The sequence below is a fragment of the Pogoniulus pusillus genome, chromosome 35, assembly GCF_015220805.1.
Source record: "Pogoniulus pusillus isolate bPogPus1 chromosome 35, bPogPus1.pri, whole genome shotgun sequence".
In the NCBI taxonomy this organism is placed as follows: domain Eukaryota; kingdom Metazoa; phylum Chordata; class Aves; order Piciformes; family Lybiidae; genus Pogoniulus; species Pogoniulus pusillus.
Genome location: NC_087298.1, coordinates 984,561 through 1,000,304, shown reverse-complemented (window position 1 = coordinate 1,000,304; position 15,744 = coordinate 984,561). Strand labels below are relative to the sequence as shown.

The 15,744-nt window shown below is 59.5% G+C and overlaps 1 protein-coding gene across 9 annotated transcripts in view; it reads left to right on the top strand.

Annotated features, from left to right (window-relative positions):
* The window catches only part of ZNF618 (zinc finger protein 618), a 188,162-nt gene that overhangs the window by 79,481 nt on the left and 92,937 nt on the right, over positions 1 to 15,744 (top strand). For all 9 annotated transcript variants that reach the window (XM_064171074.1, XM_064171072.1, XM_064171069.1 and 6 more), the window contains exon 3: positions 12,367 to 12,410. In XM_064171074.1, coding sequence (XP_064027144.1) covers positions 12,367 to 12,410 — 44 coding nt within the window. The remainder of the gene's footprint in view (positions 1 to 12,366; positions 12,411 to 15,744) is intronic.

Here is a 15,744-nt window from a genome sequence, read left to right as displayed (position 1 = left end):
CTGGTCCCTGGCAGCCCAGAGCCAGCTGTGTGCTGGCTGCAGGCAGAGCAGGCAGAGCAGCAGCACAGGGAGGGGATTCTGCCCCTCCAATCTGCTCTGCTCAGCCCTCACCTGCAGCACTGCCTCCAGCTCTGGGAACCCAGCACAAGAAGGACCTGGAGCTGCTGGAGAGGGTCCAGAGGAGGCCATGGAGGTGCTCAGAGGCTGGAGAAGCTCTGCTATGAGGATTGGCTTTTTAAAGCTTCCCCACAGCTTGATGGGTTTGCCCCAGAGTCAGACCAGGGGGTGCCTGGGGACCTGTGGTGGGTGCAGGGGGACAGGGGACTCGTGGGGCTCAGCTCAGAGGAGATGCCTTGGGCAGAGCTCAGATTTTCTCCTGGCAGATATTTTTTCTCTGTTATTATTTGGATTGTTCCTTGAGGGGAAGCTGCAGCTGAGGAAATAGGCAGCACATTCCTCCAGCCCAGGGAACTCCTTCCCTGATGGAAAATTCATCAGGCACAAAGAATGAGGATGGGACAAGCCACAGCAGTGAGCAGCACTGGGGATCATTGTGTTTTGCTCAGGGGATGTCCTGCCCCTGGGAAGGGCCCAGGCATAGGTCTTGCCAGCTCAGTGTTGCTCCCTGCTTTTCGTTGGGAATGCACTGGCTGATACCCAGAGCTGCCCTGGGTGCTGAGCAGCTGCCCAGGAGCCAGCAGTGCCTCCTGCAGCCCAGCAGGCAGCTGAGTGCTGGCTGCAGCCAGAGCAGTGTGGGCAGAGGGCAGGAGAGGGGATTGTGCCCCTGGGCTCTGCTCTGCTCAGACCTCACCTCCAGTCCTGCCTCCAGCTCTGCTGTCCCCAGCAGCAGCAGGACACAGAGCTGTGGAGTGAGGCCAGAGGAGGCCACAAAGATGCTGGCAGGGCTGGAGCAGCTCTGCTGTGAGCACAGGCTGAGGGAGCTGGGGGGGTGCAGCCTGGGGAGGAGAAGGCTCCAGGGGCACCTCAGAGCTGCTGCCAGTGCCTGGAGGGATCCTGCAGGAAGGCTGCAGAGAGACTTCAGCTGAGGGTGTCTGAGCCAGGCCAAGGGGGAATGGTTTGGAGCTGAGGCAGAGCAGGGTTAGAGTGGAGCTGAGGAAGAAGTTGTTGAGTGTGAGGGTGGTGAGAGCCTGGCCCAGGCTGCCCAGGGAGGCTGTGGCTGCCTCCTGCCTGGGGGTGTTGAAGGCCAGGCTGGATGGGGCCTTGGGCAGCTGAGCCCAGCTAAGAGATGTCCCTGGCCCTGTCCAAGGGGTTGCAGTAGATGATCTCTGAGGTCCCTTCCAACCTGAGCCATTCTCTGATTCCTGCTCTCCTGGCAGGAGGAAGCAAAGCTCTGAACCCCAGGCCATGAGCATGTCTCTGGCTGCTTGTGCCCTGCAGATGTTTGCTCTGCCAGGAGCTGCTTCTGCCCTTCTTTGCTTTTGCTGTGCAATGCAGATCCAAGATGGACCTGCCACTGTCTTGCTTTGTTTGAGAGGAAAGGCAATAGAGAAGTGAAGCCCTCCCTGCATCTTCTGTGGCTCTGACATCAGCAGGCAGCAGAGGCAGAGCAGCTCCTGTGTGAGACCTGCCTCAGCTGCTTCTCTCCTTGCCTGAGCTTCGTTCTTGGGGCTGACATTTGCCACAGCTTCACAGGCTGCATCAGGCTGGAAGGGACCCTCCAAGGCATCGTGTCCAACCCTCCTGCAGGCAGCAGGGACACCTCCAGCCAGGGCAGGCTGCACAGGGCCTCAGCAGGTCTCATACTGAATGTCTCCAGGGATGGGTCTCAGCCACCTCCTTGTGCCAATCTCTCCTCACCCTCCCTGGGCACAGCTCCCTCCTGATGTCCAACCTAACCCTGCCCTGCTGCACTTCCAAACCACTGCCCTCAGCCCACCCCCACAGGCCCTTCTGAACAGCCCCTGCCCAGCCTGCCTGCAGCTCCCCTGCAGATTTAAAGCCATTTTCCCCTTGGGAAGCTCTTTGGCAGTGGCAAAGGTGGGGGGGTCCTGGCACCCCTGTGCTGGGCATGGTGCCTGTGGGGCAGGTCTGAGCATGGCTTACAGGGATGCAAACCCAGGTGATGTGAACAGCTGCTTTTAGTGCTGCTGTCAGGGGGCAGGCAGGAAGCTCACCCCAGCACCTTCCCCAGCCTCAGCTACCAGGGGTGGGCCTTGCTGAGGTGCTGGGGGGTGTCCCAGTCCATAAAGGAGGATTCCTTGGGTCAGTTCTCCATCTGCTGGGGCTCCTCCTTTGTGGCACTTGGAAGATGCTGACTGAGACATCTTTTGTTTATCTCCTGGGTTACTTCTTGCTTCCCACCTGAGGGCTGCAGCTCACAGCCAGGACCCACACTCTGCTCACCTGCAGTTTAAAGGCAGAGGTATTTATTAGCCTCAGCTTAACAAATCTACCTGAAAGGTCCCAGTCTGCAGGGAAGCAGCTTTAGGGACTCATCTTTTGCACTGTAGGTGATGGGAGGTGACAGACTCAGGCACTAAATGCCAGCAGCTGCTGCCAGTGGGGGTGCAGACTCTGCTGCTCTGCTGCTCTGGGGTGAGGCCACTGGGTTCAGTTGTAGGGTACACTGCTGGGGGGTTGTGATGGTTTGGGAGTTACCTGCCCCCCACTCATGAAATCATCCAGACTAGACTCAGCTGGAAGTAAGGGACTGAAGCTTTATATTCACAGCTCAGCACAGTGCACAAGCAGCTTATGGAGCAAAGCTGGAGGTGAGGAGGAAGTTGTTGAGCAGGAGAGTGGTGAGAGGCTGGAATGGGTTGCCCAGGGAGGTGGTTGAGGCCCCATGGCTGGAGGTGTTTGAGGCCAGGCTGGCTGAGGCTGTGTGCAGCCTGCTCTAGGGTAGGGTGTCCCTGGGCATGGCAGGGGGGTTGGAACTGGCTGCTCCTTGTGCTCCCTTCCAACCCTGCCTGATCCTGTGACTCTCTGACACTTGGCAGCATTTGCAGCTCTAGGCAGCAGTACACAAGTTAAAGGTGGCACAGAAACACAACTCCCTGCCAGAAGCCAGAGTGCCCAGGAGGGGCTCCCCACCACCCTTCCACCTGCTTCCCACCTCTCTGCCTCACCCCAGAGTCTGCCTTAGGCGCAGGGTGAGCTTGGAGGGGGGTGAGGAGCAGGATCAGTTGTGTTGCACAGGCACCCACTGTGGCAGAGCCACTCAGACACTGTTCCCTGCCTTGGTGCTGCTGTTCTCGGGCGCCTGCGAGTGCAGCAACCATCACCTCTGCTCCCTCCTCACAGCCCAGAATCGAATTGCTCTCATTAAAATAGTCCAGTTAGCCTCAACCCAGCCCAGGGGTGCAGGGCTGCTGAGGGCCCTGCAGCACCTAAAGCAGAAAGACAGAATTTGGCCTGGGAAAGAGCAGCCTGGGGAGGGATTTGATCGAGGCTGATCAGTACTTCGAGGGAGGGTGGTCAGGAGGATGGGGCCAGGCTTTGTTCAGTGGTGCCCAGGGACAGCACAAGGGGCAAAGGGCACAAACCTGAGCAGAGGAAGTTCCACCTGAACATGAGGAGGAACTTCTTCAATTTGAGGGTGGTGGAGCACTGGAACAGGCTGTCCAGAGAGGTGGTGGAGTCTCCATCCCTGGGGACACTCAGAACCTGCCTGAATGTTTTCCTGTGTGACCCTTGCCTTGGCAGGGGGGTTGGACTGGGGGATCTCCAGAGGTCCCTTCCAACCCCTTTCATTCTGTGATTCAGAGATTCATACCAGCACAGAATGGTTCCAGTTGGAAGGGACCCTGAAGATCATCCAGTCCAACCCTCTGCCAGAGCAGGGGCACCCAGGGCAGGGCACACAGGAACACATCCAGGTGGGCTTGGAGGTTCTTCAGAGCAGGAGACTCCACAGCCTCTCTGGGCAGCCTGCTCCAGGCTCCAGCACCCTCACACTAACAAAGTTTCCCCTCCTGTTCCCCTGGCATCTCCTCTGCTCCAGCTTGTCCCCAGTGCCCCTTGTGCTGCCCTTGGCCACCCCTGGGCAGAGCCTGGCTGTATCCTGCCCACACTGCCCTGCACATCTTTAGCACAGCACTGAGGGTAGCCCTCAGGCTGCTCTGCTGCCAGCTCCCAGCCCCAGCTCCCTCAGCCTGGCCTCACAGGAGATGCTCCACTCTAGAGGTGGAAGTTGCCCAGGGTGTCCTGGGTTCTTTTGGCAGCACAGTGAGGGCTGGCACCCAGCCCTGCACCAAAGACATCCACCACAGCCTGTGTGACTTGGGTGCCAAGGTTCTTTTGGCCATTTGCTTTGTGATATGAGCTCCCTGGGGAGACCTCAGAGCAGCCTTGCAGTGCCTGAAGGGGCTGCAGGAAGAGCTGGGGAGGGACTTTGGAGAAGGGCTGGGAGTGGTAGGGTGGGGGACAATGGCTTTGAGCTGGGAGAGGGGAGAGTGAGAGTGGAGAGGAGGAAGAGATTGTTGAGAGTGAGGGTGGGGAGAGACTGGCACAGGTTGAGGGTGGTGAGACCCTGGCACAGGTTGAGGGTGCTGAGACACTGGCACAGGTTGCCCAGGGAGGCTGTGGAGCACAGAAGCACCCAACGTGATCAAAGATCACGTTGGGTGCTTCTGTGCTCCACAGCCTCCCTGGAGGTGTTGAAGTCCAGGCTGGATGAGGCCTTAAGCAAGCTGTGCTGCCAGGAGGTGTCCCTGCCCATGGCAGGGCTTGGCACTGGATGATCTTGAAGGTCTTTTCCAGCTGAAAGCATCCTGTGAAGCTGTGAAGCTGTACCTAAGCAGTGGAGCCACCTGACAGGGCCATGAGCATCACACTGCAGTGGCCCTGCCTGTTCCTCTGGGGAGCTCAGGAGCTCACACAGGTCAGCTCAGGCAGCCATGGCTGAGCCTTGTGTTCAGCTCAGGGTGGTGCTCACTGTGCCAAGTGTGAGCAGAACATCACAGCACTCTTCAGAAGGCCTTTTCCCTCCCACACGCTGTGTGGCTGGACATGCCCTGGGCTTGGGTGGTGCAGAAGCCACTAAATTCTGGTTTAGTCACCTTGCAGCCTTAGGAGAGGCTGGGACTGGCTGTGCTTGGCACTGCCCAGGTGCTGAACCTGACAGAGCTGTTCCTGGAGAGTCTGGAACCAAGACAAATGCCTGGCACAGGGCCTGTGGCTGTTCATTGCCTGCTTGGCAATGGGAGCAGTGTGTGCAGGTGTGTTCTAATGGCACCTGAGGTCAGGTCAGCATCCTGGAACCTCCCAGCAGCCAGGTGTGAGCAGCAGGAGCTGGGAGATGCTTATGCCCCTGTACTCAGCACTGGTGAGCCCACACCTCGAGTGCTGTGCCCAGTTTGGGTCACCACAGCACAGGAGGAGGTACACATTGAGGTGCTGGAGCAGGGCAGAGAAGGGCAGCGAGGCTGGGGAGAGCTCTGGCAAACATGAGCTGTGAGGAGCAGCTGAGGGAGCTGGGGGTGTTCAGTCTGGAGAAGAGGAGGCTGAGAGGGGACCTTATTGCCCTCTGCAACTACCTAAAGGGAGGTTGCAGTGAGGCTGGAGCTGGCCTCTCCTCCTCAGTTACTAATGCTGGGACAAGAGGAAATGGCCTCAAGGTGCATCAGGGGAGGTTTGGGTTGGCTGCTGGGAGGAAGTTCTCTCCTGAGCAGGTGGTCAGGCACTGGCACAGGCTGCCCAGGGAGGTGCTGGAGTTGCCATCCCTGGAGGTGTTCAAAAGTAGAGTGGCTGTGGTGCTTGAGGCTGTGGTCTGGTGATGAAGGCTGCTGGGATGAAGGTTGGACTGGCTGATGCTGGTGGTCCTCTACAGCCACAGCAATCCACAGTGCTGGGATGTTGTGCTGAGGGCTTTGGTTTGGTCAAGGACTTGGCAGTGTGAAACTGATGATTGGACTCGAGGACCTTGAAAGGCTTTTGCAACCTAAGGAGTTGTGTGATCCAGGCTTAGTTTGGCTGCTGAGGTCCAAGGGAGTCAGCCCTGGCCTGCAGACAGCTCACAGCCAGCTGTGTCCAGCGGTGGGTGTGGAGTTTCCTCCAGAACTTCTTTCTTACTTCTCCAAAAGCATTTTGGCTGTGTGAAGCCATCTGGGCTGGGAGCTGCTCTGACCTCCTACAGTTCCCCTCCCCCTGCTTTGCTTTCTTGCAGAAGAAAGGAGCTCCCTGGCCCTGGTGAGGCCATGCTGCAGCACCTCCCTGTTGCTGCTCCTCAGGCAGGTCTTGTGCAGTGTGCTGGGGGGATGAGCTCACAAACTGCTCAAGGCAAAAGAACAATCACCCAACCCGTGAAGTAAAGAGGAAATCAGGCAGGAGAGGGACCCAGAATGGGGGAGGGAAAGAAACATGGAGCTAGGAAAAGGGGCAAAGGGTGAGGAAAGCTCAGGAGCCTGAGCCTAAGAGCTGGGGTGGCTGGGAGGAAATCCCAGCAGGGGCTCCCAGCTGTGTGTGCCCAGGACTGAACCTGGGCAGCAGGACACTCACCTGCTGCCTGCTGGCAGCACCAGCCCTGCACAGCCTGTGCCAAAGGGCATTTCACAGGCTGGCAGAGAGCCTCCAAGGGCATCGTGTCCAACCCTGCTGCAGGCACAGGGACACCTCCAGCTAGAGCAGGCTGCCCAGGGACACATCCAGGCTGATCTTGAATGTCTGCAGGGACTGGACCTCAGCCACCTCCTGGGCAACCTGTGCCAGTCTCTCCCCACCCTCACTGTGCACAACTCCCTCCTCATGTCCAACCTAACCCTGCCCTGCTGCACTTCCAAACCACTGCCCTCAGCCTGACCCACAGCCCCTTCTGAACAGTCCCTCCCCAGCCTGCCTGCAGCTCCCCTGCAGATACTGAAATGCAGCTCTGAGCTCTCCCTGCAGCCTTCTCTTGTGCAGCCTGCACAGCCCCAACCCTCCCAGCCTGTCCCCACAGGGAGCTTCTCCTGCCTCTGATCACCTCGGTGGCCTCCTCTGCCCCAGTGCAGAGCAGCAGAGGAGAGCTGCAGCTCAGGCCCTGCCTCCAGGTTCCTTTTTCATTCTTCTCTTTTTTGTTGCACACTCAGATACAGTCCTGTAGGAAATGCCCTGAAGCTCTGACAGACTCCCAGCTGCAGAGCCCACGAGCCTGGCAGTGCTGCTGCCTTCCTTTTAGTATTATTATTCCTCCTTGTTTTCCCCTCTCTTTTCCCCCTTCTGTGAGCAGGACAAATCCTTGATTCCTGAGGGCTTGCTGCCAGCTCTGGGTGCTGTGGGATCCTTTCTGGTGCTGAGCAGCTGTGGAACAAATGAAGATACCAGTGCTCTCAAGAGATGGGAGGTCTAACAGAAGCAATGAGAATCATAGAGTCATAGAATCAACCAGGTTGGGAGAGACCTCCAAGGTCATCCAGTCCAACCTAGCCCAAGGGTGGCACCTCCTCCCTCCTGGCTTTGCCCAGCAGGGATTTTTTGAGAGAAGTTCCTCAAGTGGCTGAGAATATTAATAATAAATAAGAAATAATGCTTGAAAGTGTCTGCTAGGGACAGTGCAGACTGGAAAGTGCCTTGTTCTGGAGGAATCACAGAGTCACAGGGCCAGAGAATGGCTCAGGCTGGGAGGGACCTCAGAGCTCATCTCCTGCAGCCCCATGCCGTGGTCAGGGACAGCTCCCAGCTAGACTCAGCTGCTCAAGGTCTCATCCCACCTGGCCTTGAACACCCCCAGGCAGGAGGCAGCCACAGCCTCCCTGGGCAGCCTGGGCCAGGCTCTCACCACCTTCACACTGAAGAACTTCTTCCTCAGCTCCACTCTAACCCTGCCCTGCCTCAGCTCCAAACCATTGATCTTGAGGGTCTGTTCCAATCTGGATGTTTCTGTGGTTCCTCCCTGGCCTGGCTCAGACACCCTCAGCCAAAGTCTCTCTGCAGCCTTCCTGCAGGATCCCTTCAGGCACTGGCAGCAGCTCTGAGGTGCCCCAGGAGCCTTCTCCTCCCCAGGCTGCACCCCCCCAGCTCCCTCAGCCTGTGCTCACAGCAGAGCTGCTGCAGCCCTGGCAGCATCTTTGTGGCCTCCTCTGGCCTCACCCCACAGCTCTGTGTCCTTCTGCTGGGGACAGCAGAGCTGGAGGCAGGATTGGAGGTGAGGTCTGAGCAGAGCAGAGCCCAGGGGCACAATCCCCTCTCCTGCCCTCTGCCCACACTGCTCTGGCTGCAGCCAGCACTCAGCTGTGGAGACCAGAACTGGAGGCAGGATTGGATGTGAGGTCTGAGCAGGGCAGAGCCAAGGGGCAGGATCCCCTCTCCTGCCCCCTGCCCACTCTGCTCTGGCTGCAGCCAGCACTCAGCTGTGGAGACCAGAACTGGAGGCAGGATTGGATGTGAGGTCTGAGCAGGGCAGAGCCAAGGGGCAGGATCCCCTCTCCTGCCCCCTGCCCACTCTGCTCTGGCTGCAGCCAGCACTCAGCTGTGGAGACCAGAACTGGAGGCAGGATTGGATGTGAGGTCTGAGCAGGGCAGAGCCAAGGGGCAGGATCCCCTCTCCTGCCCTCTGCCCACACTGCTCTGGCTGCAGCCAGCACTCAGCAGACCCGAACTGGAGGCAGGCTTTGATGTCTCAGCTGAGCAGAACTAGATCCTTACCTCTTTGCTTCCAGTGGATTTCTGTAACCTCCAGAAGCCAGGCTGTGTGTTCTGCTTTGGGAGAATCTCTTTAAACAAAATTTCACACTCAGAATGAGGGGAAAAGCAAAAAAAAAAACCCCACAACCCTCCCCCCTCCAAAAAAAAAAAAAAACCCACCACAACCACTGCAATGAAAGCAGGATTTTGGGTGGGTTTTTTTTTGCTTGCTCTTCCTTTCAGCTCCCAGAATTGCACCACTGCACTAAATGTGACCTCCATAACTTTTAAATTAAGAATTGATGCTGGCTTGAAATTTATGAAATATTTCAGCATGAAAGAAAGCCTTTTTTTTTTTTTTATGTTTTTTTTCTTTTGCCTTTTCTTTTCCCTCAGGAAAATTGAGCAATAAATCACAGCACTCTCCATTTACTGCCCTACAGCCAGCCAAAGGCAGGAGGTTTGCTTTTATTCCCCCCCCCCCCCTATTATTTATTTAATAGATAGATATAGAGAGAGTAATTTTTTTGCTTTCTTCATTCTTGGGGGGGGGGAATTAAAGGGGGGAAAAAAAGAAAAAGGGGGGAAAAAAAAGGGGGGGAGGAAGTGTGCTGCTGTCAGGCAGCTTTGCTGCCATCCTCCCACTCTCCAGAATTTTTAATTTCAGCTGTTTCTGCTTGGATTTATTTCCAATATTCCTGCCCCGCGTTTCAATTTCCTCAGTTATTAAATTTTAATTCGCTGCATTAGCATTTAAATTAAAAAAGGGTTTATTTTGCTGGAAATCGCTGCCCGGCCCCAGCCTGCTGCGGAGGAGCTGCCTCCTCCTCCTCCTCCTCCTCCTGCTCCTGCTCCTGCTCCTGCCGGGGCGCTGCGCCGCGGCTCAGCCCTCTGCGCCGTGCGAGGGCACCGACCCGACCCGACCCTCACCCACTCGCACCGACCCTCACTGCCCCGACCCGACCCGCACCCACCCGCACCGCACCCATCCGCACCGACCCGACCTGCATCCGCACCGACCCGACCCGATCCGCACCCACCCGACCTGCATCCACACCGACCCGACCCGATCCGCTCCCACCCGCCCCGCACCCACCCGCACCGACCCTCACTGCCCCGACCCGATCCGCCCCCACCTGCACCGCACCCACCCGCACGGACCCGACCCGACCCGCACACACCCGCATCGCACCCACTCTCACCCACCCACACCGACCCGACCCGACCTGCACCCACTCGCACCGACCCTCACTGCCCCGACCCGATCCGCCCCCACCTGCACCGCACCCACCCGCACCCACCCGACCCGCACCCACCCGCACCGACCCGACCCGATCCGCACCCACCCGCACCGACCCCACCCACATCGACCCGACCCGCACCCACCCGCACCGACCCGCACCCACCCGCACCGACCCGACCCGACCCACACCCACCCACACCCACCCGCACCGCACCCACCCGCACCGACCCGACCTGTCCCCGCACTGCACCGACACGCACCCACCCACACCCACCCGACCCGCACCCATCCGCACCCACCCGACCCGCACCCGCACCGACCCTCACTGCACCGACCCAATCTGCACCCACCCGCACCGACCCGCACTGACCTGACCCGCACCCGCCCGCACCCTCACCGCACCGCACCGCCCCGCGGTCCCTGCGCGCAGCTGGGCTCGGCGCACGCCTGGGCTCGGAGGGGGTCGTAGAGTCGTCGAATGGTCCCAGGCCAGAAGAGACCTGCAGAGGTCGTCCGGTCCCAGCCCCGCTGCAGCCAGCAGGGACCCCCCCCCCGGCCCAGCTCCGCCAAGCCTCGCCGTGGGGGTCGGCAGGGCAGGGGCCGCAGGCGGCTCCGCGGGCAGCCTGGCGCAGTGCTCAGCCCCCTCACGGCCCAGAGCTTGTTCCTAACGCCCGAGCTGAAGCTGCTCCTCTGGCGCTGTCCCCATTGCCCTCTCGCCGCCGCTGCAGCTCTGCCAGCAGCTCCTCTCCGTCCCTCCTGGAGCCCCCCTCCGGCGCTGGCAGGATGCTGTTAGGTGCCCCTGGAGCCTCCTCTCCAGGCTGCACACCCCCAGCCTGTCCTCATGGCAGAGCTGCCCCAACCTCTGATCGTTGTCGTGGCCTCCTCTGGACCTGCTCCATCAGCTCCATGTCCTTCCTGTAATGAGGGCTCAGAACTGGCCCCAGCACTGCAGTGAGGTCTCAGCAGAGCAGAGCAAAGTGGCAGAATCCCTCTCTGGCTCTGCTGCCCACCCTGCTTTGGATGCAGCCCAGGATGGGATTTGCCTTCTGGGCCATCTGCTCGTGTCCAGCTTCTCACCCCCCAGCCCCCCAAGTCCCTTTCCCCAGGGCTGCTCTCTGACCTCCTCCCCAGCCTGTACCCGTGGTGAGGGTTGCTCTGCCCCAGCTGCAGGACCCTGCACCTGCTCTTGTTGAACATCCTCCCTGCTCAGCCCCTGCCCACCACCTGCAGGGGCTCCAGGAGGTGCTGAATGGCTGATGAAGGTGGGCACTGCACCTTCACCCACCTCAGCATGGCCACAGCACTGAGCTGGGCTCTGTCTGCCTGCTTTCCCCCTGCACATCCCAACATGAGGAGGGCTGGAAGGGACCTCTGGAGCTCATCCAGCCCAAGCCCCTGCTCCAGCAGGGCACCCACAGCAGCTTGCCCAGGAGCACAGTGGCCTGAGGGGGTTGGAAGCTCTCCAGAGCAGGAGACTGCACAGCCTCTCTGGGCAGCCTGCTCCAGGCCTCCAGCACCCTCACAGGAGGCTCAGAAAGTCACCTCGGGGCTGGAGCTGGCACCCTGCCTTGGCCTCCTCTGAACCTGGGCTTCAGTGCCCAACTGTGCCAGCAGGAGGCTGTGTGGAGGGCATTGCTGGCTCAGGGTGTGGAGGGCATTGCTGGCAGAGGGTTGGAGGCCATTGCTGGAAGGGGATTGCTGGAGGGCATTACTGGCAAGGGACATTGGAGGGCATTACTGGCAGGGGCATTGCTGACAAGGGCTTGGAGGCTGTTGCTGGCAGGGGTTTGTTGGAGTACATTGCTGGCAAGGGGGCATTGGAGGCCGTTGCTGGCAGGAGCTCTGCTGGCAGGGGATTGGAGACTGTTGCTGGCAGGGGCTCTGCTGGCAGGGGGTTGGGGGCTGTTGCTGGCAGGGGGCTGGAGGCTGTTGCTGACAGGGGCTCTGCTGCAGGGGGTTGGAGGCTGTTGCTGGCAGGGGGTCGTTGGAGGCTGTTGCTGGCAGGGGGTTGGGGGCTGTTGCTGGCAGGGGATCGTTGGAGGCCGTTGCTGGCAGGGGGTTGGAGGCTGTTGCTGGCAGGGGGTCGCTGGAGGCTGTTGTTGGCAGGGGCTCTGCTGGCAGGGGGTTGGAGGCTGTTGCTGGCAGGGGGTCGTTGGAGGCCATTGCTGGCAGGGGGTTGGGGGCTGTTGCTGGCAGGGGGTCGTTGGAGGCCGTTGCTGGCAGGGGGTTGGGGGCTGTTGCTGGCAGGGGGTTGGAGGCTGTTGCTGGCAGGGGGTTGGAGGCTGTTGCTGGCAGGGGGTCGTTGGAGGCCATTGCTGGCAGGGGGTTGGAGGCCATTGCTGGCAGGGGGTTGGGGGCTGTTGCTGGCAGGGGGTCGTTGGAGGCCGTTGCTGGCAGGGGGTTGGAGGCTGTTGCTGGCAGGGGGTCGGAGGCTGTTGCTGGCAGGGGGTCGTTGGAGGCCGTTGCTGGCAGGGGGTCGGGGGCTGTTGCTGGCAGGGGGTCGATGGAGTCCTGATCGTTCCTCACCTAAAGAGCCTTTTCCTGTTGTGGTTTCCCTGCAGGCGGACGAGAGCAGCAGCAGTGGCCAGAGGAGCTCTTCCAGCAGGTCGGTGTCTGCTCTGCCCTGCCAGGGGGGAGGTGGTGGCAGAGGAGGCTCTGCTGGGCTGCTGCGTCCTGGAGATGGGTGGCAAAGGGAGACTGCACAAGAGGGTGGCCTGGGAGCTGCCAGGGCACAGTGTCCACACAGCCAGCCTGGAGCCTGCTGAGGAGACAGAAGAGAGGAGGCTCCATCCTGCCTTGGCATCTGAGCACAGGCACTGGGTGCTGTGGCCCAGGCAGCCCAGCCCTGAGCCCACTCTGTGCTGCAAAGACCATCACAAAATGAGGTTCTTGGATGGAGACCTCAGGCTGTGCTGCAGTGCTTGGGTGTGGATGCCCTCAGGAGGAGAGGAGGGAGGTGTCCCAGCCCCTTCTGGTGCTGGGAATGAGTGTCCACAGCACCCACTCTGATGGATGCAGGCTTCAGGCAGGGGAAGGAACTTGAGCAGAGCCTCAGAGCAGTGATGAAATCCTGCTGCTGCTTAGCTCTTGGCCCAGAGGAACAACTGCAGCACCCTGGGGATGGGGAAATGACTCAGATGTATTCCTGAGGCAGTGGGAATGGCATGGAGTGACAGCACCAGGGCTGCTGGACCCACACTGGAATAAGCTGGGTTAGATAAGACATTAGGAAGAAAGGGAGGTGAGATCCTGCTGCAGTTGTGGAGGCTCCAAGCCTGGAATTGTTCAAGGCCAGACTGGATGGGTCCTTGAGCAACCTGGTTTGGTGGGAGTTGTACCTGCCCATGGCAGGGGGCTTGGAACTGGGTGACCTGGAAGGTCCCTTCCAACCCAACCCATTCTATGGTTCTATGTCTCCATGCTTCTGCCACTCTGCTCCAGGTGTCCCTTTCGCTGCCACCTGCAGTGTGGGAGGTGGTGGCAGAGTGCCTGGGGCAGGATTCCCAGGGCATGTGGCAGCTCCCTGGCAGCATGTCCTGACACACAAAAAGGAGAGGGAGGTGCTGAGGTTGGGTCTGCCCTGTGCTGTGGCTTCTCTGCTGCTGCTGCTGCCTGGCATCACACCCTGCTGGGGTGTGCTGCAGGTGGTGCTTCTTGCTCCCTCTCTGCCTGCTGGAGTCAGTTGGAACTGGATCATCTTCAAGGCCTCTTCCAAGCCAAGCCATGGGACAGCTCCCACCAGCACAGCTTGCTCAAGGCCTCATCCAGCCTGGACTTCAATTCCTCCAGGGAGGTTGTGGAGCACAGAAGCACCCAACGTGATCGAAGATCACGTTGGGTGCTTCTGTGCTCCACAACCTCCCTGAGCAACCTGTGCCAGTGTCTCAGCACCCTCAACCTGTGCCAGTCTCTCCCCACCCTCACTCTCAACAATCTCTTCCTCCTCTCCACTCTCACTCTCCCCTCTCCCAGCTCAAAGCCATTGTCCCTCAGCCTGCCCCTCCTAGCCCTTCTCCAAAGTCCCTCTCCAGCTCTCCTGCAGCTCCTTCAGGTTCTGGAAGGTTGCTCTGAGGTCTCCCTGCATCGAATTGATTACTGAGCTGATTATTGAATTGATTGTTGAGTTTGTTCTCTCTCAAGCTCTGAAGGTACAGAGTTTGCATGATCTTAGTCCTCCCCCAGCTCTGATGTCCCTTGGAGGTAGCACAGCTTGGCTCCTGCAGCTGTTAGCACCCAAGAGCAGGTGGTGGCAGAGAGTCCTCAGTGTTTTCCTGCCTTACTGACCTGGGTGGGGGTTCCTGCTCCTCACTCTTTGCTTTCTATGGGTAAGGGAAGGGAATTCTCAGGAGACAAACCCCCTTGCTTTGAGGGAGGGAGCTGGAGGAGAGGTGGCTGCTTGCCTCGGGGAGGATGACAACTCAGAGACAACCTGACAAAGCTGTGCATGTTGTTGAGCACTCCAGCAAAGGTAGATCAGAGGCTGCTTTCTTCCTGCTGCAGGGGGGAAAAAAAGGAGGCAGTCAACAAAATTAAAAGGCAGCAAATGGAAAGCCAATCACAGCAGGATGCTGTGCTGTGTGATGGGCACCTTGCTGCCAGAGCTCACTGCCAGCAGCTGCTCGAGAGGGGCTGAGCCACAGCGCAGCTGGAAGATGGCATCGGGTGGTGATGTGGGCACCAGGGTGTGAGGCCTGGGGCTTCATAGGCTCACAGAATGGCTTGGGTTGGAAGGGACCTCAAAGACCATCCAGTGCCAGCCCCCGCCATGGGTAGGGACACCTCCCACCAGCACAGCTTGCTCAAGGCCTCATCCAGCCTGGCCTTCAACACCTCCAGGTAGGGAGCAGCTACAGCCTCCCTGGGCAACCTCTGCCAGTGTCTCACCATCTTCAACCTGTGCCAGTCTCTTCCCACCCTCAACCTGTGCCAGTCTCTCCCCACCCTCTCAACAATTTCTTCCTTAGCTCCACTCTCACTCTCCTCTCTCCCAGCCCAAAGCCATTGTCCCTCAGCCTGGCACTGCCAGTCCAAAGTCCCTCCCCAGCTCTCCTGCAGCCCCTTCAGGCACTGGCAGGTTGCTCTGAGGTCTCCCTGGAAGCTCCTCTGCAGGCTGCACAGCCCCAACTCTCCCAGCCTGTCCCTACAGGGAAGCTTCTCCAGCTGTCTGCTCATCCTGGTGGCCTCCTGGGCCCTCTCCAGCAGCTCCAAGTCCTTCTTGTGCTGGGTTCCCAGAGCTGGAGGCAGTGCTGCAGGGGAGGGCTGAGCAGAGCAGTGTAGGCAGTAGAAGGATCAAGCATCCTGCTCTGGCTGCAGGAAAGGCTCTTGGGGTTCCTCGTGAAGCTTCAGGTGGTGACACCAGATCTGGTGTCAGCCCCTGGTGGGAGTCAGTGTGATGGTTTTGGAGAGCTTGGGTGGACCTGAGGGCAGTGTGGGAACAGTGCTGCGAGCTGCACACCTCTGGTATCGATCACAGAAGGTTAGAGGTTGGAAGTGACCTCCAAAGGTCACCCAGTCCAACCCCTCTGCCAGAGCAGGGGCACCCAGAGCAGGGCACACAGGAACACATCCAGGCAGGCTTTGAAAGCCTCCAGAGCAGGAGAGTCCACAGCCTCTCTGAGCAGCCTGCTCCAGGCCTCCAGCACCAGCAGAGTGAAAGTTTTCCTCCTTTTCCTGTGGACCCTCCTGTGCTGCAGCCTGCCCCCAGTGCCCCTTGGCCTAAGGGGCTGGGAGCCTCCAGGAGCTCCTTGCCAGTGGTTGCTGCCAGCCTTCAGCTGTGGGCTCAGCATCCCCACAGGAGCAAACTGAGCACCCAGATGTGCACTTGTGCCTGACAGGCAGTGCCTGTTTGCCCTGCTCTGCAGCTCCAGGCATGTGCCAGGCAGGGCTGTGTGGTGGGAGTCAGAGCAGGAGGCTCTGCAGTGCCCAGGCCTCTCTTGGCT